This window comes from Brachyistius frenatus, unplaced genomic scaffold (genome assembly GCF_029030835.1).
Source record: "Brachyistius frenatus isolate BFR_SWC_R1_liver_20210118 unplaced genomic scaffold, ASM2903083v1 Contig_10, whole genome shotgun sequence".
Taxonomy (NCBI): domain Eukaryota; kingdom Metazoa; phylum Chordata; class Actinopteri; family Embiotocidae; genus Brachyistius; species Brachyistius frenatus.
In genome coordinates this window covers 6,787,782-6,814,973 of record NW_027210609.1, presented here as the reverse complement: position 1 = coordinate 6,814,973, position 27,192 = coordinate 6,787,782, and the positions used below count along the sequence as shown (strand labels likewise).

The 27,192-nt window shown below is 42.3% G+C and overlaps 3 protein-coding genes across 14 annotated transcripts in view; all 3 read right to left on the bottom strand.

Moving 5' to 3' along the window:
* The window catches only part of LOC138616665 (synaptotagmin-2-like), a 32,110-nt gene extending 27,628 nt beyond the window's left edge, over positions 1-4,482 (bottom strand). Inside the window, exons 1-3 of one of the 6 annotated variants that reach the window (XM_069691134.1) lie at positions 4,395-4,482; positions 4,190-4,282; positions 2,761-2,783 (exon numbers count right to left, since the gene is read on the bottom strand). The gene's annotated coding sequence lies outside the window, so the exon portion shown is untranslated. Of the gene's footprint in view, positions 1-2,484; positions 2,563-2,760; positions 3,368-4,189; positions 4,283-4,394 lie in introns of those variants that run through there. The other 5 variants (XM_069691133.1, XM_069691137.1, XM_069691138.1 and 2 more) reach the window with 5 other exon arrangements.
* A 2,571-nt stretch (positions 4,483-7,053) lies between these two features.
* Positions 7,054-17,220, bottom strand: mybphb (myosin binding protein Hb). The gene is made up of 12 exons (XM_069691132.1): positions 16,920-17,220; positions 14,909-15,043; positions 14,104-14,271; positions 11,457-11,545; positions 11,171-11,366; positions 10,951-11,090; positions 10,613-10,772; positions 10,178-10,314; positions 8,418-8,604; positions 8,220-8,273; positions 7,456-7,487; positions 7,054-7,371 (listed from the first exon to the last, which is right to left on the bottom strand). Exons 1-10 carry the CDS (start codon positions 17,152-17,154, stop codon positions 8,242-8,244), a joined length of 1,479 nt encoding a protein of 492 aa, XP_069547233.1. The 5' UTR covers positions 17,155-17,220; the 3' UTR covers positions 7,054-7,371; positions 7,456-7,487; positions 8,220-8,241.
* Positions 17,221-17,660: 440 nt separating this feature from the next.
* nav1b (neuron navigator 1b) overlaps positions 17,661-27,192 on the bottom strand; it is a 65,636-nt gene continuing 56,104 nt past the window's right edge. For 5 of the 7 annotated variants that reach the window (XM_069691124.1, XM_069691126.1, XM_069691127.1 and 2 more), the window contains 12 exons: positions 26,821-26,977; positions 26,430-26,628; positions 25,865-25,965; positions 25,669-25,764; positions 25,033-25,201; positions 23,232-23,467; positions 22,963-23,117; positions 22,797-22,868; positions 22,222-22,418; positions 22,001-22,119; positions 21,152-21,349; positions 17,661-21,050 (listed from right to left, as the gene is read on the bottom strand). In XM_069691124.1, coding sequence (XP_069547225.1) covers positions 20,967-21,050; positions 21,152-21,349; positions 22,001-22,119; positions 22,222-22,418; positions 22,797-22,868; positions 22,963-23,117; positions 23,232-23,467; positions 25,033-25,201; positions 25,669-25,764; positions 25,865-25,965; positions 26,430-26,628; positions 26,821-26,977 — 1,783 coding nt within the window. In that variant the 3' untranslated portion in view covers positions 17,661-20,966. The remainder of the gene's footprint in view (positions 21,051-21,151; positions 21,350-22,000; positions 22,120-22,221; positions 22,419-22,796; positions 22,869-22,962; positions 23,118-23,231; positions 23,468-25,032; positions 25,202-25,668; positions 25,765-25,864; positions 25,966-26,429; positions 26,629-26,820; positions 26,978-27,192) is intronic. The other 2 variants (XM_069691125.1, XM_069691128.1) reach the window with 1 other exon arrangement.

The following is a 27,192-nucleotide window of genomic DNA, read 5'->3' as shown; positions in this document are numbered from 1 at the left end:
GCTAATGTCGATGGTGACCATGTAAGCTTTTTTTTTTTTTTTTTTTTTCCTTTATTCAGATTATGCAGTGCAGACAGAAAGGAAATGTGGGGACAGAAAGTAGGGGAATAACGTTCAGCAAAGGTCAAGCCAGCCGGGGAAACAGAAAGACAGAGGACTTTGCTGATGATAGTATTTGCTCCCATGTGGTATGAAAACGAACCACTCAGCTACAAGGCCATGATCTGACAATAAAACAACAAGACTATGAATCTATAGTCGCAGCAGCTCTGTGAGGCCCCATGAGGCCACGGTGCTGCTTTGAGCTCTAAACTTACAAGATTTTGGTCATATATGAAAGAGTTATACACTGTGAAATCTGTGAATCTTCAAGTTAAAACAATGAATCCTGAAGGGGATCTGAATCTCTGTGATTCTCTGAAATTAAATAGCTGCTGAGATAAATCATGAATGTGAACGACAGGAAAAGTCAAAGGATCACCAACAGTGTTGTGATGGGTCGACTGGAAATGATGAATTTCTGTACCAAATTGTGTGCCAATTAATATAGTAGATTTTGAGATATTTCACACAATGAGTTAAAAACTTTGACCTGCTGGTGCTGCAAAGTCAGTTTCCCCCGGGCACTGTAAATGTCTCCATGGCAATCTGGTAAATGATAGCTGAGGTACTTCTGTTTGGAACCAAAATAATGGACTGACCAACATCCTGCCAAGGCGGATCCATACAGCCATCCCAACAGCCTAACCAGCAACATGGCTAAAAAAAGATGTTTCCATACTGTATGTTTGTCAAGTGCGTTACATAAGTCTATTGTAAGAAGACATCCAATAATATAATCGTATCTAGAAGAAGCAAAGCTGAGTTCACCATCAGAAAACAAACACTGGCTGTAAAACTGTATGACTAATCCTCTCTCAATGTGCAGCCAAATGCAGATTCAGCAATAAAAAATAAAAAAAAACCTTAGATGTAAATTGATATTTTTATCTTTTCGTCATCATCCAACACTCCTTCAGTGGGGTTCAAAATGATTCATCCCACTTTATTAAACTATTGTTTTTTTCAAGAAAATGTATTGTTATACTGCTTTTTACACTTATAATGCATCTCATGTTCTTTCTCACAAACACTGGCAACGCAATCATTACTGTCCTAACAGTTAATAAAGGAACTAATACAGAGGAAAGATGTCAACATTGAAAGAGTACGTTGATATGTTCTTGGCATTATTAGGTCACACATTCCCCTTACAATTACAGTATTAAAGACACGGTGTGTTATGTTGAAGCTGTAAAGCATCTATTGCAGCACAAAATGCACCAGTATCCAGTGTGTGTGTGTGTGTGTGTGTGTGTGTGTGTGTGTGTGTGTGTGTGTGTGTGTGTGTGTGTGTGTGTGTGTGTGTGTGTGTGTGTGTGTGTGTGTGTGTGTGTGTGTGTGTAAGAGAGAGCGTCCTCATTTGGCACACACACACACACACACACACACACACACACACACACACACACACACACACACACACACACACACACACACACACACACACACACACACACACACACACACACACACACACACACACACACACACACACACACACACCGAGGAGTGTCCCAGTCATGTACTCACAACATCCCCGGGGACTAAAGAAACCACTGCATCACCTGACCTGCTCTCACCACTGCATCACAATCAGCCCAGGACCACACAATACAAACACAGATCATTCACTCACATCTATGACTGAAAATAATACATATCTCATAAATGTTTAGAAAAAACAAGAGACATTTCCACATTGGAGATGTCTGTGAGGAAAAACAAGGAGAATGTGCTGCAGGAATGGCAAGAAAACAAAACAAATTTCAAGCTAGAGTGTAATCAGTGTCCATCAGAGGCTGTAATGCGCAAAAATTGAAATGCCCGCTAATGATAGCTTCATGGTCAACCACCTTCTGAGGAGAATATTTCTCCTAAATGCATTTAAAGAAACGGTTGCAATAGACCGGAAAAACTCTGGTTTGACAGAATGACTTACATTCATTTGAACGCTGTAAGCTCTGCAGACTCTTATGTGGGCCCTTCACTCTTGCTGGCTCAGCAAATTTGACTTTGCATGCACTCACTCTCTGTTTTTACTGTATAACAGTGAGCTGACGGCCATCATCTATCCAAAGACGTGACATACAAAATTTAGTTGTTTTTTTTAAAGATTCCAGGCTACGACAAAATCCAATCAATTACATCCAAACCTAAAGCAACTCATTTTCTATCAGCAAAAATGTTAATCTAAAAAAAAAAAAAAATCGAACATCCCTCACTTTTACTCACTCATTTCTACACATGTATATTGTGATCAACCGATGAAGCGTGTATGAGGATATTTCCTTCTCAAGTTTTACCCTCACGCACGTTTGTTTTTATTATGTAACATTATACTGCAGCACTACATAATGCAACGCACTGGGCATTAGGACTTACCGGGACGCTTTAAAAAGTTCCACTCAGGCAGAATTGCTATTACAGTAAGGCTGTCTGCATTAAAATGAGAAGCGACTGGTAAAACGCTAACACTGTCTGCTCTAATTACCCCTGAGCCATTTATTCTCTTTTTCTCTCTGCAGAGCTTCTTTTTTTTCCACATTCAGGCAGGATGTGTGTAATGAGGCTAGGTGCCTCTGTGACAACCTGCCACGCAGCAAAGCCTCAGTAACAGATGTTGCTGCCTTGGAAAGAGAGGAAGAAAATGCTGCTTACCTTAAGGAGAGATGTGCCGCCTCCTAAACAAGGAGTGGAAGCAGAGAACAGGGTCAGATATGCTCTTGATGGGATGAAAAATCAAATCTTAACAATCTGCACTTTGGCTTATCCCACCCTTAAAATACATTGCAAAAAAAAAAAAAAAAAAAAAAAAAAAAAAAACAGTAGCCTGCTGGCAGGTCCAAGTATCACCTGGGATTTTTCTTTCCAACAAGACACCCACTAACAAGACTTGTCTTGGCTCAAGGTGCTGCTGAGGTGTACTCAGATCAGGCAGAGACGAGAGGAAACACTCACAAGCATTAACATTGTTCTAACACACTGAAATCAGCACAAGCATCAGAGCCGGTGCAGTTCCACTGCTGTATTTCCCGGCACTGTCCGCTCATTGGCTGAGCAGCTGCTCAATAAAAACCCTCCTTGTCATCAATTGGGTAGGGAGGGGGCTAGATTTTCTTTGGCGCACTAACAACCGTGCTCCTCCTCTTTTCTCCCTTGCTCCATCACTTTTCCCCCCTCAGTACAGGCAGACAGGGAGTGCTGAGCTTTGAGAATTAGACGCAGGAGGAAAGGGAGGAAGAGAACGAGAAGGGGGACGGAGGGTGGGGGCGGTGGTGGTGGTGGGTGGGGGTGCAGAAGGAGGGGAGTCGATGAGGGATGAAAGCAGAAGTAGAGATGGTAACCAGCGGGCTGCAATGGCTCTCACAAACCCTCATTTTTAGGTCCTGTGCCTTGCTGCTGCAGGAACTCTGCAGGAACCTGAGTGCAGTGAGGTGTGAGCACTGAGAGGATAGAAGAAGCGAGGGGAGGAGGTGGAGAGGAGAGGGGAGGATGGGTGAGGGGGTGTTACCGGTCTGCTTGGGCTGGTTTTGCTGCAGTATAGAGGCAGGCAGAACACAGATGGGAAGTTGTTGTTTTCTTTTTTTTCTTTTCAGCAGCAGTTGATGCGAATCTCCAGTAGAAAAGGCGACTAGTTCCTCCCTGCCTTGTTCACAGGCATCTAACATGTAACTGGTGAATAATTTAAAAGAGCAGAAGGTGGGATGAGCTGCTGGAACGACACGGATCACTGCTGCTGCCTCATCGGGGAGGCAGAGATTCTTTTTTTTTTTTTTTTTTTTTTTATACATTAAAGTGTAAAAGTCAAGCTGTATTGCACTGATAAGTATGAAGGGACGCTTCCTGCAGACAAAACATTCAATTTGACAACTTGTCTTTTTCTGTGGAGGAGTTGGTCATGTTAGATGATAAAATACCTAATTAAATATTCATGTCTGAATTGATTGATTGGGGCAATTTCTGCTGTTTTTGTTTTTGTTTTTGTCTGTCCTTCCCACTCACCTATTTACTGCCAAAGTTTAAAAATCAAATAGAACTAGATTGACCCAATAAAGTGTAATTCTGCTATTTTAAATCAATAGCTTACCTGACTTCAGTGGACAGCTGGAGAGAGCTGCGTCAACGCGCCATGGCGGGTTTCTCCAGAGACGTCCATGCAATATGTGGCTTGCGAGAATTACTGTGAAGCAGAAAAATATGCCATTTTCAGGGACCACATCTGCCCAAAACAGTTCTTGAAACAGTACTGCATGTACAAGACACGACAAAGTACGCCTCCGCCTACACATCACCTCCTATTCCGTCTTCACCTGTTCAAATCCTTCTTTGAAATTAAAAGTGTGCTTAGACAGTCGATCTTGCTGATTTACCAGTGGAACATTTGTTAATGAAAAGCAACGACAGGACACCGGCGTGAGCTCCAGTCTCACCATTACGCAGATTAAACCTTCTGGGAACGTTGCCAAAACTCTGCAGCAAATGGAAGCCCAAGTCCCTTCAAGAGGAACACACCACTTCACTGCCTTTGGCGTTACCCTTGACATCTGTGACCAGGCAGTGCTCGGCGCATTACCAACGATTAGAGCAACACCACCGGATGAGTCACAGATGCTGCATCAAACAGCATCGAGCCTTTTTTTTTTTTAAATTGTTGTTTTTTTTGTGATAAACTTTACATCCTGTCAGGCTGACTTGCTTCTTTTCCTGCTCGAGACGAGAGTGATAGAGAGAAAGTTTTTGATAGAATTATTCAGCTAGAGGATATTTTGTGATTGCCTCTGCTGAACTTTATCGCAATAAATTGTAATAGATGGAAGGGCGGCACAGAGGTAATTCAGCAGGAAGATTAGAGGAGAGAAATGTGCCTGAAGCAGCCTTGTAGGTCTGGTTTCATAAAGGTGAAGATTGGAGTCTAATGAGCCTCACAAAATGAAGACGTGATAGTGAAGCAGGAAAATCCACAGACTGAAGCCAGGTCAGCAGCTGAATGAAGTTAAACGTACGTAAACATAAAGACTGTTCGATAACATACCCTCTTTATATTTACAGGGAATGTTTTCTCTTTCACCATCCTACTGTAGCGTGGCAGCACGCTAACACGTGCTAATTGGAGCTGGCAGGTAATGTTGACGGCGTTGTATTTCACCATCTTAGTTTCGCATGTTAACATCTGCTAACTTAGTGTATTGCGTACTTTATAAATAGGTAAATAAAGTATGTTACTATTTGATATAAATTTCACTGTACAGTTAACGTACTTTTGGTGATCTATAAATTATAAATGTGTGACATACTAAATCCAATCTCCAGCAAAAACATCCCTTTCATCTCTGCTATTAAATATATGCTTGGCGGCTGCATACTACTTTCATGGTTGCACTTCTAATTATGCATTGTGATTTGTTAACGCCTTCCAATGGAGGTTTGAGTCCTTTTCAGTGCAGAATCTAAATTAGACAGGAAGTCTCTTGCTCCGTGACCCTATTGCGGCATGTCAGCATCCAGGGACCAACCAGAAGTAGGCCCGAGACCCATTATGGCTCGTAGCCCACAGGTTAAAGCTGCACTATGCAAAGTACACTAAAATGGCAGTGAGCAGGAGTGTATATTATTCAGAGGAATATATATAAAAAAATCACATGGACGCTTAGATATGTTGATTTGTCTTGACTTACAGAGTGTATGTTTTTGTATTTGAATGTTAAGAATGGAGTTCACGTTAGACGTGGTACAGTCCCATGTTTAGTGTCTGCAGATGTCATTCCTTAACTGAAACACCAGAGGACGCCATACTCAAGAGTCTGATTCTGGTTGTAATTATGTGTTTTTTGGGTTTTTTTTTTAGCTCAAACTGCAGAGCTGGGTCACTCATTCTGCATTAGGCTTTTAACGCTACTCCTTTCTACACAGTAATATTAGGGATGTTCACTACTGGAAAATGTTACTCTGCCACTAAAATCTGGATTACGCAGTCTGAGAATGATCATGGGAAGAGCAAAACACTGTTGTTTTTAGTTCTACTAAAATTAGGTAGTGATTTGTTTATTGTTTTGTTTCTGTTCTTACACTTTCATATTTAATTTCAGTTTTACTCCTACAGAATTCAAGGTCTCATAAAAGCACATTTTGCCAGCTGAGCCACCTGGCCCTAAAATAACCTGAGCAAGATGGAGCACCGAGGCTAATTTTGTCAGCCTCTGTGTGAACCCATGTGTCTCTGTAACCTGGATATCTCTGGCATTTGGCCCCATATCACTATGCCAGTAACTCCAAGACCAAATAGTTACAAGATCAGTATTATAGACTGGTATTACTATTATGGAAGTCTTGGCATACTGCAATGTACTCTTGGGCCTTCGTGAGCCAAATGAATAGTGCTGCTGTCTCCAGATTCTCACTGGTCTTCTGCCAAAAAGCTTCATACATTCAGAAGCTGATTGAAACTGTAGTGAAAAGTAATTAAATCAAACTGCAGAGAGAGTAACTCTGCTTGTCAGGCCTGTACAAAAACTGAGCTTCTTAAACAGTGTTTTATGCATTATGATTTTTAAATGTCCTTGGTAACCTTTTGTTTGGAAACGATCTTTGTAATTAGGTTTGAATTATGAGGGAAATAGGAATTTCCTTAAAAGGAAAGGCTCAATCTAAACCCAAAATGTTTTACATGAACTGACTGAAGACGCAATTAAATGGAATAAAATGGAGAGCTACAGATCTACAAAATAAAGTGTAACCAAATTCTGAAACCTTTAGCTAGTCCATAGTTTGTTGAAATTTGTCAAATCTACTTCATATTAACCAAAGCTATGAAATGCAGTGTATATGTAAACCTAAATGTACCACATGCATGACTTCCCGCTTTACTTCTTTTGTATTAATTCCTTGGTATAACTGTGCACAGACAGAGTATTAAATTACCTCCACAGTGAATTAAATGTACAGAAGACACTATTGATTAAAAACAAAACCAGAAATGAGATTGTTTATTGATATAAACACATAGATGTTATACCTACTTAGACCGACAATTAGGGAGGTACAATATTTGAACGTGTGATAATTTAGTTTCCATCGACAGTGTTGCTGGGAAAAAGCTGATTGTGGACAAGGATATGGACTTAAATAATGTGGTTGTAGGCATGAAGCGATGACAACAATTGTTCATCATAAATATATGTTAACACTTGGCAAGAGGTCACAGGCTACAAGTCACTGGTAGTGTGGTTCACCAGCCATATATACATGTTCTTCCAGGAATCCAGCACCTTCCTGTACAAAGAAATAATTTAAACTTTAAAATCTTGCTTTTTCACAGTGGAAGACTGTTTTAGAAACACTAAAAGTGTCACGTACCTAAAGCTGCAAAGGCCTCATTCCTTATGCTCCTGTTTTGGGATCGCAACAGATGAACGAACACACAACAACAACAACAACAACAGGTGTTAAGAAGGAGAGAGAAACTTCAAATACAGAAACAACAGCTATCTAGAAAAAATGAAAACTAAACAGACATGAAACATGTTCTATGTTTTGGACATATATTTGCTCAAAATAAACCTTACCTTTGAACTTTAAAAAACACTTCAATCCTCCGGGAAACCATCTTTTTACACATTTTAAAGCAATTAAAGCACCAAAATAGTGTTAAGAGAGTAGCCTACAAATAAAATGCTGCGTCTTAAAGGAAGCTGCTGCTGCTGAGTCGAGGAAATGTGATTAAGTCTCCGAACTGAGTGCATGAGGAGCCATCACAGATTGAATTTATGGGTGCTACCGCTTGCACCCTTTCAGTGGCGGAGGCCTCCTTTTCCAAGTTTAGTGCCCTCCATGTATGGAAAGGAAGTCATGGAGGAGGTCGGTGTCACCTCAGGACTCGTGTAGATCAACGTGTCCAGTACAACCAGGCTAATGGTTAATCTTTAATGACATTAATTTCACAAATATCCAACGGTAACAGCAAAGTAAAAGTTTACGACAAAAAAATAATACAACTGGAGTACGACTTAAGTATGTTTTATAAGGTTGTTTCAGGTTAAAAGTGTTCTGACTACGTAGCTGAAGTACAAAAATCAAACGGAGTGTTCAAGCAATTAAATACGATCCCGATCGTGTCTGACCTGCGAGAGTGAGAATGTTGACCTATTTCTTGTCTGCATCAGCAACCACTGGTTCTGTTCAACAGAAAGAAAAGTTATTCATTTTCAGACGCTTTACTACTCGGAAATGCTGCAAATGCTACAACCCAATGCAAGTTTTGACATCCATAAACAGCGCACATTTTTTTTTTTTTATAGAGCTTTAAGGTCGTGACTTACGTTTGACCTCCAGCTTGCAGGTGACCACCGCCTCTCCGAGATCGTTCTTGGCTTTGCAGGAGTACACACCACCGTCAAAGTTACCGGGCTTTCGGATCTCCAGAGAGCAGATACCCTGGACGCAGATCTGCCTGTACTTGGGGTCGTCTCCGATAATCATCTGGTTCTTCATCCATACAATCTTGGGCTGTAGAAAAAGAGATATGTAATGTAAAGAAGCATGGTGCATTACATCAAAACACCTCAAATAAACAAGCAGCAGTGTTGTTTGTTTTTATGTTTGTGCCACTTGGGAAGACAAAAAAAAAAAAAAGTTTTTGGATTGAAGGGGACACGGCACACTCCTGCTTAAGTCTTAATGGCACTGACATGTAGAGGACGGGGAATGTTACACATGTGACCCCACGCTTCGCTGATGAACTGTCACCCTCGTGACGTCTTCTCCTGCTTCGCTGCTTCAAAAAACAATAACATTATTACGAGCCTTCGCATCGAGACCATTTACCGAACCGGTCGGTGACCCGGTGGATTATGAGCCCAAAGATAAAATGAGAGGCTGCGACAAGCAGGCTAACAGGAGCAGGTGAAAATCTTCCACATCGCCAGCTCAAAGCCAACCCACTGACAGCAATGTATGAGCGATGGAGGGAAGCTGTTGTTGCTGACAAGTAGTCTAAGCAAAGTTTATCCAGTTGGCTTCGCTGCTGTGACTCATTAAAATGGTTTGAAAGACAAGGACTGTAGAAGGGGATGTACTCAACTCAGTGACACTCAAGTCTCCTGGCATCGATTATACACCTAAAAACACATCTGTGTTCGTCAGGATTACATATTAAGAAGTTTTTAACAAGAAATAAAATCCCTCAAAGTGACTTAGTAAATATTTGTACACAGAACAATGAATATGAAAAAACAACAACAAAACAAACACACAAAAAACACCTCTATCTCCACCCACCCATCCACTGCTTGCATGCAGCTCAATGATATGTAAATCCCCTCCTCACTAGTTGATGGGATTGGTTCCTTCGGTGTGTCACATATGAAACCCTGGCTGTCTGAATCTGTGTTAGTGGTTCACTGGTTCAGCCATGGCACTGACTGCTTATTTCACTCATCATGTGTCTTGTAGCGTATGAGAAAACGCTAAGTGAACGTGTTAATAAGGTTGACAAATTGAGGGGGAGCGTTAACATTTTTGGAAAAAAAGAAGGCGGCGGGTCAATAACGCGCAGCAGCTACTTAGGATCCGGAGTGGGGCTGTTTTTGTTTGTTGGCCCGGCTTTCTGTCATTTTGACGGCACATGAAAATCAGCGCAGAAACATATAACATGCTCAACGTAACACGTATGCTCGACGTGTTATATATGGAACTGCGAACTGGCCGGCGCGGCACTGTCCTGTTTAGTCATTCATTTAAATTGCATATTTACCCGTTTTTCTGTTTCTTTACACGTGCTTTTGCACACGTGCACTTTATGTAGTTCTGTGCATGTCTGTGTAGCATCGTGGTCCTGGAGGAACATTGCTCCAAAAATGGAAAATGGAAAATGCCTCGGTATATGTATTGCGCTACTAATCAGGTGGAAATTACCCTTTTGTACAAACTCTGGTTCATTCAGAGATTGTTATTGTCCTGAGACCAACGACGGCCAGCTGCTGCTGTGCTGTTGTGGTGCTAGCGTTTTGCTGAATATGGTAGTGTAATTCAAATATGGTGCAGCATGATACTGTTTGAGCGTAGAGAGACGTTACTGTACTTTTGGGAATCCCCTGACGGCGCAGAGCAGCTTGGTGCTGTAGCCGACGGTGGTGGCTCTGTCGGTCATGTTTGTGGTGAACTTGGGCGCCTCGGTGAAGTCGTGATGCTGGTATTCAGGAGGCTTGTAGTCGATACCTGGAGAGCGGAGGAGAAACGGACAGACCTGTAGTCGATCAACTCACCTTTTATAAAGTGTTTGACAAGCTTGTTTCAAGGTGGTTTCCAACGTGGACTTGTGATTGTAGTTTATTTATTCTTTTATCAACTGTTCCATAAAACTTTTTTTTTTTTAATGTCAATGCTTGAATTGAAATCTATTTAGTAGATGGAGGGAGTCCAAAACATGAAATAAAAATATTAAATTTGAACACAAAATGAACACAATCCAGCTGTTTTTCTCAACGCGTATTAATTTCATTCGGCGGAACCCTACCTATCTTCAGGATCTTGGCCTCCTCCTTTGAAATAACGCAGTTGTCGCTCATTCCACACTTGTTCTCAGAATACACTCTGAACTTGTAGGTGTTGCCCATGATGAGGTCAGAGATGGTGGCATTCAGTCTATGGTAATGCTCCAACACAGTGAACCAGTCCTGCAAACACACAGACAGACACACGCACACGCACAGCGAGGACATGATGGATTAGCTGCGCAGGTGTTAGTCCTGATTTACAGCGTGTAATTCATCAGCGGGATCGTTCTATCAATATTCACCGTACATTATTCATGACAACTTGTCAACCAGCTGTGCTACGACACTGAGAACTTACTCCGGTCTTTTTGTCGGCCTTCTGGATCGTGTAACCTGTGATTTCTGTGTTTCCCTTGTCCTTGGGTGGAGTCCACTCCAGAGCAGCGTTGAAGCCCCAGGTGTCCACAATCTTTATACTGGCAGGAGGCCCTGGCAGCTCTGTGAACGAACCGGCTCGGACTGAGTATCAATTATTCACGTCTTAAAATGTCGTCTCGCGGTGTCGACATTTTGCTCACCGACAATTTGAAGGGTGACGGTAGCCTTGTCGTCGAAGTCGTCCACCTTCACGCACATCTCGTACACGCCGGAGTCGTTTCTCTCGGCTGCACGGATGAACAAGATGCTGTCTTTATCGGAGCTGCGGATGTTCACCCTCTTGGTGTCCAGGGGCGCCCCGGCCTTTGTCCAGCTGACCACAGGTTTGGGTTTGCCCTTAGAAGAAAAGAAATCAGACGGTTCGTTACGTGTTTTTTTTTTTTTTTTTTATCCAAATCAAGTGACACGCAGAAATCTTCAGCTTACTGTGAAGGGGATTGTCAGGTTGATCTTTTCACCAACTTGAGCGACGTATCTCTGCCTGAGGAAACGAGGCAAGCGGACCTTGGGACGATCTAGAGAGAAAAACAATAAACAAAATAATCATTGATTATTGACGCTAGCCAACATGTAAACAGCAATTATTAAAAGTTTTTTTTTTTAAATTTTTTTATGGTTCTTTTATCTGCTGGTCTTAAAGCTCATCAGTGAAGGACAGAAACAACCCGAAGAGATTTGGGGGATCTGTTCAAAGATCTCCGGGGTGAAACAAATGAGATTTAAGCTCCTTTTGTGACCATCAAATCTTGAAATTGATGAGCAAGCCGAGTCGATCCAAGCCGGTCTTAAAGGAGAGAATTATTAGGGCGTTTCTGTACTTTAACTGCTCGTAGCAGTGTGTTTGTCTGACTGCTTTACTCCCTCTGCTTTGTGGTACATTATGTTTTTTTAAAAGGCATAAAAACTAAATCTCACTTATAGGGAACAAAAAACATGACATTGTAAAATTAAGAAGTTAAAGTCTATAAATAGGGAATCCAGCATTCAAATTGTACAGTGTTGTAGCGCTGAGTGGGATCCTGGCTCAGAAAGTAAAGTGACAGGTCTAACTCCAAAACTTTTCCCTTCCAGTGTCTCGAACTCTCTCCACTCCGTGTTGTCTCATAAGAAGCCAAAAAAATAGTCCATATATCATCATATTAAAAAAAATCATTTGCATAGTTAGCTACTGGGAGTTTTGAAATGATACTTAAGCCTCAGTTAGACACTTCTCGCTGAGGCTCGTTTGTACAACTGATTTGATGAGAGGCACCACCTGCTGAATGCAGCGCGGCAACATTTGTCAGGACTCTAAATAAAGCAGGCGCACCGAAGTATATCACCTCTCCTCATGACGCACGATTGGAAGATTCAGTTACTCGCCCACATCAGAATATATGAAAGTCGTAGATGAATTAGGACAGAAATTATGACGCGGCTTCTAAAAGCAACTAATTCATAAACGTGAAATGTGAAATAGTTGGTGTGAAGAAGGAAAAGAAAGTGAGACGAGGTGAAGTTAATCTGCATATTAGAGCTGGTTAAGTGTCTTATCACTTGTTGCAGAGAGGATCAGGCTTGATGAACATTCTCCCTGTAAAGTCTGTGGCATGTTTCAAAATAAACAGAGAATCTCTGGACGTGTCATGAGATTTAGGTGTCATCTGAGAAGTAAGATCCTCCACATCCTCCACCACCCCCCCCTCCACCCCACCACCTGCCCCTCCCTCCCCTCCCCACAGACGCAGTCGACACACACACAGGGATTTAGCATCCACCCCTGAGAGCCTCCCCCCCCCCCACCTGCTCGCAGTCAGTTCACTTGACACCATCGATCCCGGCGAGAGAAGCCTGACACTCCCCCCTCGGCGTGAGTCCCGGCAGGGATCACGATGCCAAGCCAAACCCTCCGCGGAAAAATCTGTGATAACGGCGTCGGACATGTCGGCTATTTTCCACATCTTTGTGGTCTTTTTGTTCGGAAAGCATTCATAAAGTGGCTTCTACATGCGGACCACCTGGTACGGTGAACATGACGCGGACGGTGGAAGCGACTGTTGAAATATTGCCGGGCCTGCTGGGATCGAGTTGCCGACTCTCCATTACGCATAACGGTGATCTGCGCGCGAGCCAAAGTAACGCAGCTTGTCTTTTTAAAGCCCTTGGGGTCCAATCATTATTTTACCACAAATCACTTTAGATATACTGTCTATGATTAACGCCGTAAGCTCTACAGCATCAGTGAAACCCGCCTACTTAACAAGTGTATAATTATCGCACTGAGGTCGAGTGGATCAGTGCTTCGACTCAAAGTGGAAACGAGTGAGAAGAGCGCGGTTTTACACCGTTAACACTGCAGGTATGTGCTAACAGGACACGGACAGCTGAGAGGGTAACATTGCTGAGCTGTTCCTGTTTGACTCCTGCTCTTTACAACTCCCCTGCCTCATGATAAATGGATCTACAAAGTTTCAGCTAGACCCATGGTCATATGATATGTCCCATATTTGTGTTGGAACACTTTGCAAATGGGTTAAGCGAATCATGTAGCACCTGAGAGAAAGTCTTAATACATAATGTTCTGGTGAAAAGTAAGAATAATGTGTTTTCTGAACGAGCTTTCTGAACTAATGTACTAAACTCATCAAATCAATGAAAGAGAAGAGAGAAAACTGCCTTAAGATGACTTTTCAAGGCTTATTCGTTAACTATTTGTGTCTCAATATGCTTTGTTCATATATATTTATATAATACGTCTTATTTGGCTTCATTTTGTAAATAACAGTACAACGATACCCACTGATGTCACTTTGTAACCTGTGCTTTGTTGTCAACGTTCTGCACGCTTTTCTTTTTTTCTGTGATCGTTTCCTGTGAAGACAAGTATGTGGTAATTGCTCACGAAGCATTCTAGTGTCACACGTCTATCTGACGTTGCTCGTGACCGTTTCCCTGCACAGGGTCAGTGAAGTCGATCTTATTTGAGAGTTGGAGGTATTTTTCGAGGGAAACCTTGCGCGGAACAATGTACATTTTGTCGTTATGCAATGTAATGTTTTGTGCTTCAGTGGCTCTTTCTGGAAACACTTCTCACCAGCAACCTCCTTCACCAGGACGGCCTCGGGGAGGGTGACGGGGGGGCTGCGGCCGCCGGCGTTCACGGCCACCACACGGATCTTCAGACGATCACCCGTGGTCTGGTTCTTGATGGCGTAGCGGCAGGACTTCTGCAGTTCCTCGTTGACTGCCTTCCAGTCCTCAGCTGGATGGATTGGGGGGGGGGAATGAAGTAAGACTTTACAAAGCTGTTGTTTGTGATTAAACGGTGCAGACTTTGCAAACCGCAAATCTCACTCATGCAACTAAGCACTGCTCGTTTTGGATTTTTATGATGCAACAGTTTTATATTTAACATACATTTTTCCTATTAGACATAAAAAAAAATTGCCCTGCGCAGGTCTGCTAAATCCAGACAGCACAGAACTGCTGCTGATATTAGCTTTGCGCCTGTAAGTCTAAAAGCAGGAGCTGCAGCAAGACCACGGCAGCTCCTGAAATGCCTCTTTCCTTGTAGGGAGAAGTTAGGTAGCTCATGATATAACTGACACTTCAGGGACAGCTGCAACCGATACGGCTGACCCACATTAAAACGGCAATTTCACATTTTCCTGAGAACATTAAAAAAAAATTAAAAAAATGTAAACGCTGCTCTGCGACCACAGTTTAAACGCTAGGTGCTCATGTAAAGGCCTAAAATCAGCTGTTGAAGGGAAAGCTGTCAAAAATAATGAAAAAGGTCATCTGGCATTTTTGTCACGGCGTATTAATACCTCTATCTGACCCCTTTCGTGCACAGGCCAATGCACCGTGCACCTGGTTCAGGGCACAGCGGGACTTACTTCCATCCTTGCAGATTTCAATGGTGTATCCGTCCAGACCGGATGGCCCGATGACCTCCGGCTGGCTCCAAATGATCGTAACGGAGGTGTCATTCTTGTCCTCAATAAACATATCCAGAGGAACGCTTGTGGGCTCTGAGGATACCGTAAAAACATACAATTATTCAATGGGGATTTGCATGTTGCATAAATACACAAAAATCAAAAAGAGTTCATTGGAGGTGAAGGTGCAGTTCCTTATTCTGACACTGTAATAAAAAAGAAAAGGAAGCAAGTAATAAAAAAAAGATTCATCGTTGTTGAGTTGAAGTTTCGGTTTCCGTTTTAAACAAAGGGTTACCTTTGGGTGGAGGTGGTGGAGGAGTGGGTGGTTTAGGCTCTTCTGGTGCAGGCGCCTCAGCAGCTTCAGCTGATGTTAAATAAGCATTTGCATTATTGTCGGCAGCATATAATGAGCAGAGCGACAGCATGAAATATAATCCAGCTCTGTACCTCACAGATCTCTTGTCTCCATTACTGGCAGGTAAAAAGGATTTACAATCCAATTACAATTAGGCATTTTTTTTTTATTTTTTATCCAATTAGTCACAAATGACTACAAAAATCATCTCGGTTATTGAAGAGAGTGAGAACAGGAACACGTTTACAGGTTGGTTTACCATCAGCTTAGTCTGCAGCTTCGTCTGTGGCTGGAGCAGCGGCAGCTATTATCAAATGTTAGATATAAATAATTAGCGCACGAAGCAGATGGGACATGTTCTTAGAGATGATAAAGCATGCGTTGAGACTACAGATTGTACAGAAAGTTGTAATAAAGAAGTGAGTTAGTGCTGTTAACTTTACCAAAACAATTAATGCACAGGTGTCAAATTTGAATAACAGAACAAGTGTTGCGACTCAGGTCTTTTTTTACCATCAGCGGGGGCCTCAGCAGCAGCAGCTGGCGTTTCCTCAGCGGTAGTTGATATTAGAAGTTAGAAGATATTAGATATTACTGTAGTTAGCTTTACTGTAGGAGGTGAACAGTTCAAGTTTTATCCAAAAAAATTGTTGGGTTAATTTACTCGTTTTACTGCGGAGGCAGCAGCGGGGGATTCCTCAGCCGCAGGTGCAACAGCTGATATTAAATGTTAGAAGATATTAGATATTATTGCAGTTCGCTTTACAGTAGCAGATTCCAGTTTTAGTAATACTTATGCAAGATCGTAGGCATTTTTTTTATTATTTTTTTTTTACTAGGAGCCTCAGCAGCTGGGGATTCTTCTGTAAGCAGGTGCAGCAGCTGATATTATAGGTTAGAAGATATCAGTAGGTATACAACACTTAGAAAATATTGCAGAACATTTTCAAAACGCTTTAAAAGAGGTTAAATCTATTCAAGTTAAAAGGGAAGGTTGAAATGGGCAGGGAAGGGCGAGTTAGGTGGCAACGGGGATACTCCTCTCCGAGTATCTGACAGATCTGCAACAACAGGAGCAGCAGTTGGAGATGTTAGATGGCTGAATTCATGCTCACTGAAGGAGACGTTAAATATTAGCAATTGCATATGAAGTTATGAATGAAACAGGCGTTGTTGTGCGTTTTATATCGGGGTTTACACCGGTGAAGGTTTCCCTCATCGTTGTCACATATTTAGGTCCGTTAACGTTCGCGTGAAAGAGATTCACGTGGTGGTGGAGGGGGGGGGCTTCACGGACGAACGAAAGCGCCTTTGAACATCACGGCGCGCGACCTTCGGTAACTTTTGGACACGAGGCGGTGGGAAGCTCAGAGCGTGCAGTTTCCGAGTGATTTCCATGGCGACACCTTCGCACGGAGCGCGCGCGCGCGCGTGCGTAAAGGCTCTACCGCGTGCTTACCGTGAGCTGGACCGCCAATTTGGGCTTTAATTGAAAGGTTAAACAACTTCTCCGAGGCTCACCCACCGAGAGATAAAACTGAAAGGTGGACCGTACGTCGCACACTCAACGGGAACTCGCGGTTCAAGCGCCGCTGCGCACGGGGGCTTTACCATCTGCGGGTGGCGGGGTGGGGGGTTTAGGCTCCTCAACCGCGGCGGGGGCCGCTTCGCCCTCGGCGGGGGCCCCTTCGCCCTCGGCGGGGGCCGGGGCGGCTTCGGCGGGGACCTCCTCGACGGGAGCAGCCTCAGCAGGAGCGGGCTCCGGGGCGGCTTCAGGAGCCTTCTCCTCCTTCTTGGCTGGTTCTTTACCAGCCGCCTTCTTGATTGGGGCAGGCTTGGACGGCATGTTGGCGGCTGCAGCTAATTCCCAACTCGGTTAAGTCCTCCAAACTGTGTCCAATGCCATCATTCCCGCGGGGGTGGCAGGCTTATATAAGGCGCAGCGGGTTCAGACGCCGCCTCCTAATGCATTACATGTAATAGATACGGAGCCCCGCGTATGACTCAGACCTCCATGTCCGTTTGTCTGGCTCATTCGTACTCATCGTTAACTTTTACAGACGTGATCCAGTTAAAATAGTAACGCACGATGATAAAACGAAAGGATTTCTCGAGTCATTATTAGTTGTTATACCAAATAGGACTTTTGATCCCATGTGGTAAATACTTAGTCGTTTCACCTACTCGATAGTAAAAAAAAAAAAAGTTGATCAATTGTATACGAATTAGGCTCCATGGCATTTGCAACATTCCCTTTAGGTGCTTACTTATTCAAACCATGTGAACTAGGACAGGATTATTGCTGAATCAGCAGGTCAACATTGTCAAGCTGGCACACAAGAATCGAAAGAATAAATATAACATGTATTTTATTAATTCCAACAAACAGTGATAAGTGGATGAAAGCCTTCAGAAGCATGCCTTATCCATGTATTGGACCCAACTCTTAAGAAATATACCTTTCTCTCAAAGATGTGTGTCTTTTTTTTTTTTTTTCCCTCCTCAATGATTGTTGCCGCATCCAGAATGCTGCCTTATTTACAGTCTTTACAATGATGTTCTGTACAAAATAGAGAAATGAAGTTTTACAAAGGATTCCTTAGAAAAAAAAGAAATATCAAATATCTGCGTATTAAAAAGGAAAAAAAAAAAAAACATTATCGAGAGTGATTTTCCTAAACAATACGTTCATGTTGCACTTTTTTTTTTTTTTTCTCGTCACACAGCAAGTTTACATGCATTTACAACACTTAAGAAACCCTTAACATTTGCACATCAGTGACATGAGATACGGCATAACATCTTTTTTTTTTTTTTTTTTTTTTTTAAATCTTAGTTTAGTCCACAACAAGCTTTGCAAAAATATGACTATTCAGCAACCTGTATTGGCCTAAGATATCAAATTTATCTCTTTATCTGGTTCAATTATATTTAGAATCAAGTTGTCAAATATCATGTTCATGATTTGATTTTTAATCACCTGTTTTTGTTTATCGCAAAGTCCAGTTACATTACTTCTGTTTCCATTCATAAAGGACAAAACACATCATCAAACAACTTGTTGAACCACATGTATGTCCTCAGTGCCGCGCAAAACAAGTCCTCCCTCTCTCTAAGGCTCAGTATCACCTGCTGAAACAAGCCTCCACTTTTTACCTGGTGGTGCAGTTTGGTCCAAACTAAGAACTCGAAGACAGACCAGGCGAACACGCACTGCGTTTGCTCATGAAGTTTCAGACATGTACTGATCGCCAACACCAGTAGAAGTTGCTGCATAGTCCTGATACACTAGTAAGCGAACACAAATCACAGCTACTACAGAGCAACAGGCACAACAACCAGTGAATGAGATGAGAAGCTGGAGCTGATGGCTTTAGTTAACCCGTAGAAACAGATCAGAGCGGGGCTGCTAGTGCTTTCTAATACCGGAAATATTTACAGCAATGGATGTTATTCTCGGCATGACGCCACAGTGAGAGTCACTAGCCTTTTGGCATCCTTTTTGCGCGCTGACGTCTTTAATTCATTCGTCTTTTAGTTTGCAGTCCGAGCTGCCGCGTCGCTTGACAGTTTGTTATCGGCCTTACGCCAACGGCGCAATAACAAAAGCGATAAGCGGCTCGGACACTATTTTAAATGTTGAAACTTTCCGATCAAGCTGTCGTTAAAGTGGTCCGACATTCATATACAGGATTTACTTCGTGTGAAGTTTAGTCTGAGCACTGAAACATTAACACAGTGTAGGATGATGAATCATTTCAACACCACTTACACAATTATATATTTTATCTGTCATTTACTACATGAGGGATCCTTTACAAAAAAAAACTACACTAAGTACCCTATAAACCTTTTAAATCTTTTTGCCTTTTCTGTCCTTCGAATGCGTACTCTCCACAGTTTCTGCGTCGCGTACCCAAAATGTTCTCAAATATGAATACTGTACGACATCAACATGGGTATACATCATACAACGTCTCACATGACTTCACGGTCTCAACAGAATGTCTGCAACACTTCATCACTAACACCTCCTACAAAATATCAGAAATGATCTCCCAGATCTAGCTCATATTTCTTTAGTGTTTCACAGAAATGACATATAACTCTTTGCTAACCTACCCTGAACGTCTACGTGATTTGAAGTCAATACTAAAACAGTTTGTGTCACTTTTAAAGAGCACCATGTGTACTTAAATGATGATAATAAGCATTTTTACTTTTCGCTGTGAAGCGCGTGAACTGCCGCAGACGAAATGGAGAGAAGTAGCTTGAAAGTCACTCGGCTCAGCTATAATTAAACGTGTTTTTCAGTGGAACTTTGATAAGGCTTCTTTTAAAAGCACCTACTGGATGACGGATACTGTTGACGTGTTTCTATACATTCGTAGTTGAATTTAAATCCTATCTTGACAGTCAATATGCATGATTAAAGTACAGTATTTGGTTCAGTATATTAAGATATTTGTACCAACTAAAATATGTGTAATGTAGCCTGATTGTATGTACAATATATATATATATATACAGTAACTACTCTGAATATTAATGGAAAGATCTGAATGTTTGGGGGGAAAGATTAGAAACAAATGTACTCTTTCCAAGATCAAATCTATCCAGATAAACTATGTTTTCATCAGAGGGTGTTTGTCATGTTATAATCATCCCTGTGTAGTACGTATCTAATACCTGATATATATGGCAACATCGGTGACACTGCTCGTTTGACATGAAGTAGTGAATAAAACTAAATTAAGTGCTTTTCAAAAGTGGTGTGTGCAGCGACCAAGTGATGAATTCACGTCACTGATGAATACGTTTTTGTTTTATGCAAAAGAATATGACAGCAAGTTAAATTTGGCAACTTATACACCATGAAAATAACACAGAAGATGAAAAAAATATATTTTGAAAATTGAGTTTTACGGTATTGAGGGATTTGTCTCTGAAATATTACCATGATGAATTTAAATAAATAATAGAGAGAGCTGAAGAAGTAACTGATTTCTGACCGTCTTGGTAAGGGTATTGATAGAAGCACCAGTATAATCTCCTTAAGATGAGGTGACATTGACGTCTCTGTTCTTAAGGCATATTATTTGTTTTGACCTGCTGGGGTTGTAAAGTTCAGGATTGCATATGTATAAGATTTGGACTTTAAAAGACTTATACAGTAGATATGTACCAAAGAACTTCGCAAGAAACAGTAACATCTGTCATGCTGTCATACTCTTTTCCAAAATGAGACACCGTTAACTGAGAAAAGCTTTGTCTGACAAGAGCTTCATATCCCACGATGCAGTTGAACACAAAAGTTAATGGGCTGGGAGTGTTGTAGTTGAAATCCCCTGAAGTTGAAGTGCTGAGACGACGAATTTTATAGTTAGCACCGGTCTGACAGTACTGAGGGCTAACGTGGTGGTAAAGGGAGCTGAACTGTGTGAAGTGAATATTCAATATATGGTTAAGTCTATAGCTTTTCATTCAATACTTGTGACCAGTTTTCAAAAAATACTGCGCGTGTTGAAAAGATTTGGAATTTGCAGGTCATGCTGCAGGAATGACAGTCTAATGTCCATTTGTTCCTGAACGTGCACTGCACAAGTGCAGTGAAAAACAAATGAAGTAAGTGCTAAGCGTTACGTGTGAACTTTGTATTCAAAGTTTAGGCAGGCTAGGGTCTTCTTTGTCAGGGGACTCAATGTAATTGGCAGCCTCTTGAAGTTTCAGAAGCATTGCCATCTACAACAAAGAAAAAAAAAAGAGTGGACAAATCAGAACTTTTAAAGACGATTAAAGATCCATTTCAGAGAGGAAGATATCGTGATACCGTCTTCCCTTACCAGTGGATCAGATTCCAGGGAGCTGGGTGGCGTCTCCTTGTGAGGCCTCTCCTCGCTGGGCTGACAGGGGCTGCCGGAGCCGATGCTGGGAGGAGGCAGGTGGAACAGCTTCGCCTGGTCCTGCTGGGCGGACGGCCAAGGCAGAGTGCCCCTCACCCACTCCACTGGGTCCTCCCATACTGCCTTCTGGCCGTGGACCTGAGGAGTCGCAGCATACCAGAGAAGTAAATTCTGAGAAAAACATTTCCCCTGAAAGGAAAGCCAACACGATTCCGGAGATAAGTTGATCCGATAAGTAAGCTTCAGAGGTCTTTTTATTCATTAATTTTTTTTAAATCCACCACGGAGGCATTTCTTGGATTTGATCTCTTTCGGGCTGCCAATAAAAACATTGATTCAAATTATAAAATGAAAAGTTGACTCGCCCTATTGTTGTTGCCCTTTTTTTAAGTTGCTTAATGACAGATAAAGCAACACCAGACAAAAACGTAGAACTGTGATGAAAACAGAAAGAAAAAAAAAACCCCGGGTAGAAATGGATGGCAGAGCAACTGGTCTTTGTTTGCTTCTCTGAAGCTCTGCGCTCAGACTCAAATATGTTTTAACCAGACGCTTCTACAACTTCCTTTATTGCTGTCCTGCGTGACGTGTGACATTACTGTCAGCGGCAGGACAGATGCTCCTTGGACTAATAAGAATTTATGACAATAACGTTGGTGGATGACAAACATGAACACGTGAGTCATGCTGATGTGCAGGTGCACTGGACCGCTGTGTAACAGCGAGGAGGCTGAATATCTGATTAGCCTGACTCGGTTAAAGCACCAGTCGGCTGTGGGATTATCTCACCTTGATTCCATCCTTGGCACCCTCCTGCAGGTATGGAATAATAGAGTGGTTCCACAGGTCAATGAACCATGATCGAAACTCATTCACTGTGACTGGACAGGACAGGAAAAAGCAGGGGCCTGAGGAGAAAACACGAGGAGGAAGAACAGTGAGAAAAACCACACAAAAATGACATTCTTTCTTTATCTTTAAAGTTATTCTCTGCCCTGACTGTTTCATACCAATGAGGAAGTCTGATGTGCTGTGCTTCTCCAGGAAGGTGTGCAAATGATACCACAGTTTGGGAACCCAGTCTAACACCCTGATGAGGTCCTCATTGGTCAGGTTCTTCTCGTCTTCGGACTCCATCATTTTCCTGTGCAAATATCGCACGAGGAAGCCATTGGCTGGCTCCACGTTGTTGGAGAAGGTCACCATCCTGAGATGGACAAACAGGTACGCACATCAATGAGAGTCTGTTAGCAACGTAATGTATGCCATTATCCATCTTATCTATAGAAACTTCAGATCATAGTTCATGTAAGAATGATAGGAATGGACTTGTTAAAAACTACTACTGCAATATCTTGACTGCGGAATTACAATAAAACCAGAATCAGAAACATTAATAAACAAAGAAATTCTTATTTTTTTTGTCATTATCCTCTTCCTCCATTAATGTGAGAGTATTATATAACCAAATATAAACATTCTGCTCTTGAATCTTGTCGTAATTGGTGTGACAAAATATTGTGACATTATTGTTACGTATAATAACTGTGGCATTTCAAATTCAAATCCTTTATCTAAAACCAACCTGAAGCTGAGATGCAGGCCGTGGTTTGCCGTCATCTTCACTGGCTGATTGCTTGTTCCAATAATGTAAGGACTAAATGCCGAAACAACATTAAACGGTTACGATTACATTCACCTACAGAGATTAATGTGGTGGCTTGTTTCAGTTTGTGTATGGGGGAGTTTACCATTTGTGATATTTGCAGGTTAGAGCACCGTTGACGAGTTCACTGAGGGAAGCAGGACCGTGAATATCATCCAGAATAACTACCAGCGGTACTTCTGATGAGCTGGTTTCCCGATCTATTTGATTGGCCTGGTTTGAAAGATAAAGCTGCAGATCCTGAAGATAAAGATAGAGAAGCAGAGACACGAGATGATGACAGAATGCTGACATCGCGGCAGACCCGACAAACTCAAGTTTTGTTTAGATTTCCGGCACATCCGTCTCCGCTACCTTGCATGACTGGCGGTGCATGTTAAACGTGACCACGATGCCGTCGGTGACTTCGCGGGCGCTGCGATCCACCAGGTACTCAGCCAGCCGGGAAGCCAGGTAGCTCTTCCCCGTCCCGCTCGGCCCAGACAGGATGAGCCGGCGGTGTTTGAGTAGAAGACTGATGTAGTGCTGCATCATGGGTTTGGGAATGAGCGTCTCGAATACTAGGCTGTCCACACACTTCTCCTTCAAACCTGAGCATTGTGACGGGAAACAGAGAATGACTTGTATTGTGAAGTGCTGTCATAAACAATGAAGTTGATGACTATCTGCTAATTCCCTGGCGCATATTAGAATTGGTGTTAAAGTGAAGTTTGATATTTGATATTCAAGCGCTTAAGAGGAATTCTGTTAATATTTATACCTGGAAGAAATACAGATTCCAGACAGGAGGGGCGTCGGTAAGAAGATGTTGTGAGAACACACTTGTATCACCTCACACGTCCTTCATAAGCAAATCGAGCTCAAGCATTTCGCTCTGAAAATAGCTTTGCATCAAGTGAAAGAAGTCTTTTCACCCGCCCAACCCCCTGGCCTGCAAAAGTGTAATCTGCCTTCACATCTATGGGGCCCATGTGTCTGAGGCTGGTCGACCAGCTGGGCCTGACTGCTCTGCGATCATGTTACCCAGAACCCTGTCTGGGCTGCCGCTGCCTTCCCAGCTCTCCTCGCACTTCGCTCCATGCATTCCTGCATGCAAAGGCGGAAAGGGGGTCGACTGGCACACCAGAACCACGACTCACCACCCCGATCACAGCTCTGGTTTAGAATCACTGATGGACTCCTCAGACGTGCTACTCACAAACCAAAACACTGTTGTTAGGAAATATAGAGCGTGGAACTCACTTACAACTGCATTCTTAGTGTTAATTCTGAGATTGTATGCATAATATAACCAAATAAACATAAAACAGGAGATATTTCCAGAAAAAAAAAAAAACATTTACTGTTGATAAACTGAGTTCATTGGCTGCCGGGGTCATTTAAGGACAGCTCTGAGTTCATTCTCACTGACTGTATGTGGACATAAAGAAGGAGAAAAACCAACACTGAACCAAACAGCAATAAGGACAGACGGGCCCCAAATGTGGCTGCCGCTCTGATAAGCAGACGCGCATGAGGATTTGCACTTCAAATAAGCACTGCACAGCAAAGCTAATATTGACGAACAACAAAACTTGAATATGTAACCAGCAGTATTTATGTTTGTGGACAGAGCGTTCAATCATATTTTTTGTGGCTTCAGAATTGAAAAGATTGCATTGAAAATGTTATACCATATCTAAGTGCTTACATTCCTAACACACTCTCTTGCATTAGGACGTTTCATTACCCGAAATTCCAATCGACTACAATTTGACTACAACTATCGAGCCGTTAAATTGAACACATGCTCGTGTCATATGTCCGCCCTCGGCATGGCCCACTGTCCAATCTTCTGTATGGAAGAAAACACCGAGCGGACACTCCGTCACGGAGCAAGCGTGCTACAAGCATGAAGAGAAGCTGAGTTGGTCTTGGGCGTGTGTCACTAACAAAAGAGCCAGCCAATCAGATGCATTGATATCAATGACTTTCCTTTCTGAGAGACATAGACACAAAACAGCATGTTGATAGAGGAGGGGATGTAAAACTACATTGAGATGGTTTTTGGTACTTAAAACCACAAAAATATCTTCCGATGGAAAATCTAGACAGCAAATTAAACACGGGATACATTTTAAATATGGAACTTATAAGTTAGAATTTCTCTGCAGACCTTTTAGAGCCACTGTGATGCTGGTGGGGCTTCGAGACATGCAGCGAGAGGGCTGTGTCTCAGGAGCTTCTCCTCCCAGCACTCTCCTAATGTGACCCATACTGTAACTGTAGATAGAGTCTGTGGACAGGCCCAGACTGGAGGTGGGATCCATCTTGGCGATGTACACCTGGAATGAAAAGCCGAACAGAGCAAAATGACTCCAGAGGGTTTACTGTTTGCAGAAAGAAAACATTTTACAGGGACAAAGGAAAGTATACATATAAATATATGACACATCATAACCACTGCCCCTTGCAGATCCCCTTAGAGCCAGCTTCGTCTAGTATGCGTCCAACTGAGGACACACTTGGTTTTATTAGGCACCATACATACTACAAATTGACACAATACCTGGACAGCCTTCTTATTGACCTCCCAAACCTGTTTCTACGTGTGTTGCAATAAAACCTGACATTTATCGTGAATGTATTATGATTTCTCCGACTTAGTTGTCACCACTGAGCAGTAGATCAACTCTTTAAAAGGAGCAACATGCTAAATTTAATGTGACAGCTGAATCACAAACGCGCACACCGTACATTCAGTTCTTGGACAGGTGACGTTGGAACAAGTCATCAGATGAAGGCGTCTCACCTTGAAAGCTTGGCTGACAGCTGAATCCAGCATGACCCAGTCCATCCTGCCGTTCACCCTGACCGTGCCGACAAAGAAGTCCTGCTGTTTCACCTCCTGTTGACACAAAGAGAAGTTAATAAGTGATTATTACAGACAATTTAAGAAGAGGAGGAGGGTTTAGAAAAAGTAAACGACAAAAAAAAAAACTACTTACATCTTTAAAGACGTGTAAATCTGCAACGCAAACCACCACTCTGACACGATGGTCATCTCTCTGTGAGGAAAGGCTGAGAGAATCTGTAGAGTGCACGTCTGCTGGGGAGTAAATAAAAGAGAGGATGGAAACAGAGAAAGAGAAGAAAGCTCATGTAGCATCTGTGATACAAGCAGTGGTATTCTGCTTTGGAATTAATTAGTAATATTAAATGTTGAACAGATTGAGCAAAGGTCACTGTTTAGAGGGTTGTAGTGGAAAACTCATGAGCAGATGTTAAACGGGCATCTGGCCTTCTTTACATTTGCATTGAATTTAGTACCCTGTGCATTGTACATAAAATACTAATAATAATAAATGTGTTTCAGTTAAGGTACTCCAAAGGTTTCAGATTTCAGAAACTAATTTTCCATTCAGAATTTCAAGAACAAACGAGATGGTATTTGCAATTTATTCATTTTATCGTCCTGTTTGTAAATACCATTTTATAAGTGCTATATGCCTCCTTGTCTACCACACTGTTCCATCCTGACTCTTTTAAACATGGCAGAGGTTTGAACGGTACCTGAGCCGCCTCCCTCACTCAGCCCTCTGCTGTAGCTTTTGGGCATTTGCATGGCTACCGACTGTCGGGGCGATGAGCTTCCAAGAGCGGTGAGACCTGAGGACTGGGAGGCAGAGCTGGACGGTCCGGGAGACGGACAGGGGGACGGAGTGCCTATCTTCAGGTGGTCGTTCTCAGCCTTCAGGTTCTCCACTGTCCTCTATAAACCAGATCACAAGTGTCACTGCACTGTCCAAGAGACCAACTGGAATAGATAAACTCTATCATATCAAATTTCAACAATTTATATAAAACATAAAACTACAGATTAAATTATATCAAAAGGTTAACCAATACAAGCACCGATTATTAAAACCTGCTCTTTTTCATAAATAGAAAGTATCACACATGCCTGCATGCTGGTCATAGCCTCCTGCAGCTGCTCCAGCTGATGGGCGGAGCTTAAAGCTTCCAGGCGGATGTCTGTCAGTTTACGCTCCTTCTCCCACAGCTCTGTACGCAGTGTTGTCACAACCTTATCATCCTCCACCTCTTCTCCTTCACACAGTCTGGAGACATTCAGTTCATATAACACAACATTAGGGAAGTGTTGCAAGGATCAGCTGACAGATAGCAAGACACAATATCTAAATTCTAAATTTTGGACCACTGCAGTCAGAGATGTGTCAGCGCTACGGTCTTATTGTTCTTGATCATATAAAAAGGAAAACGTAAAATAACATGTTTAGAGACACCATAGAGTTTTGTGATAGCTTTCCTTTCT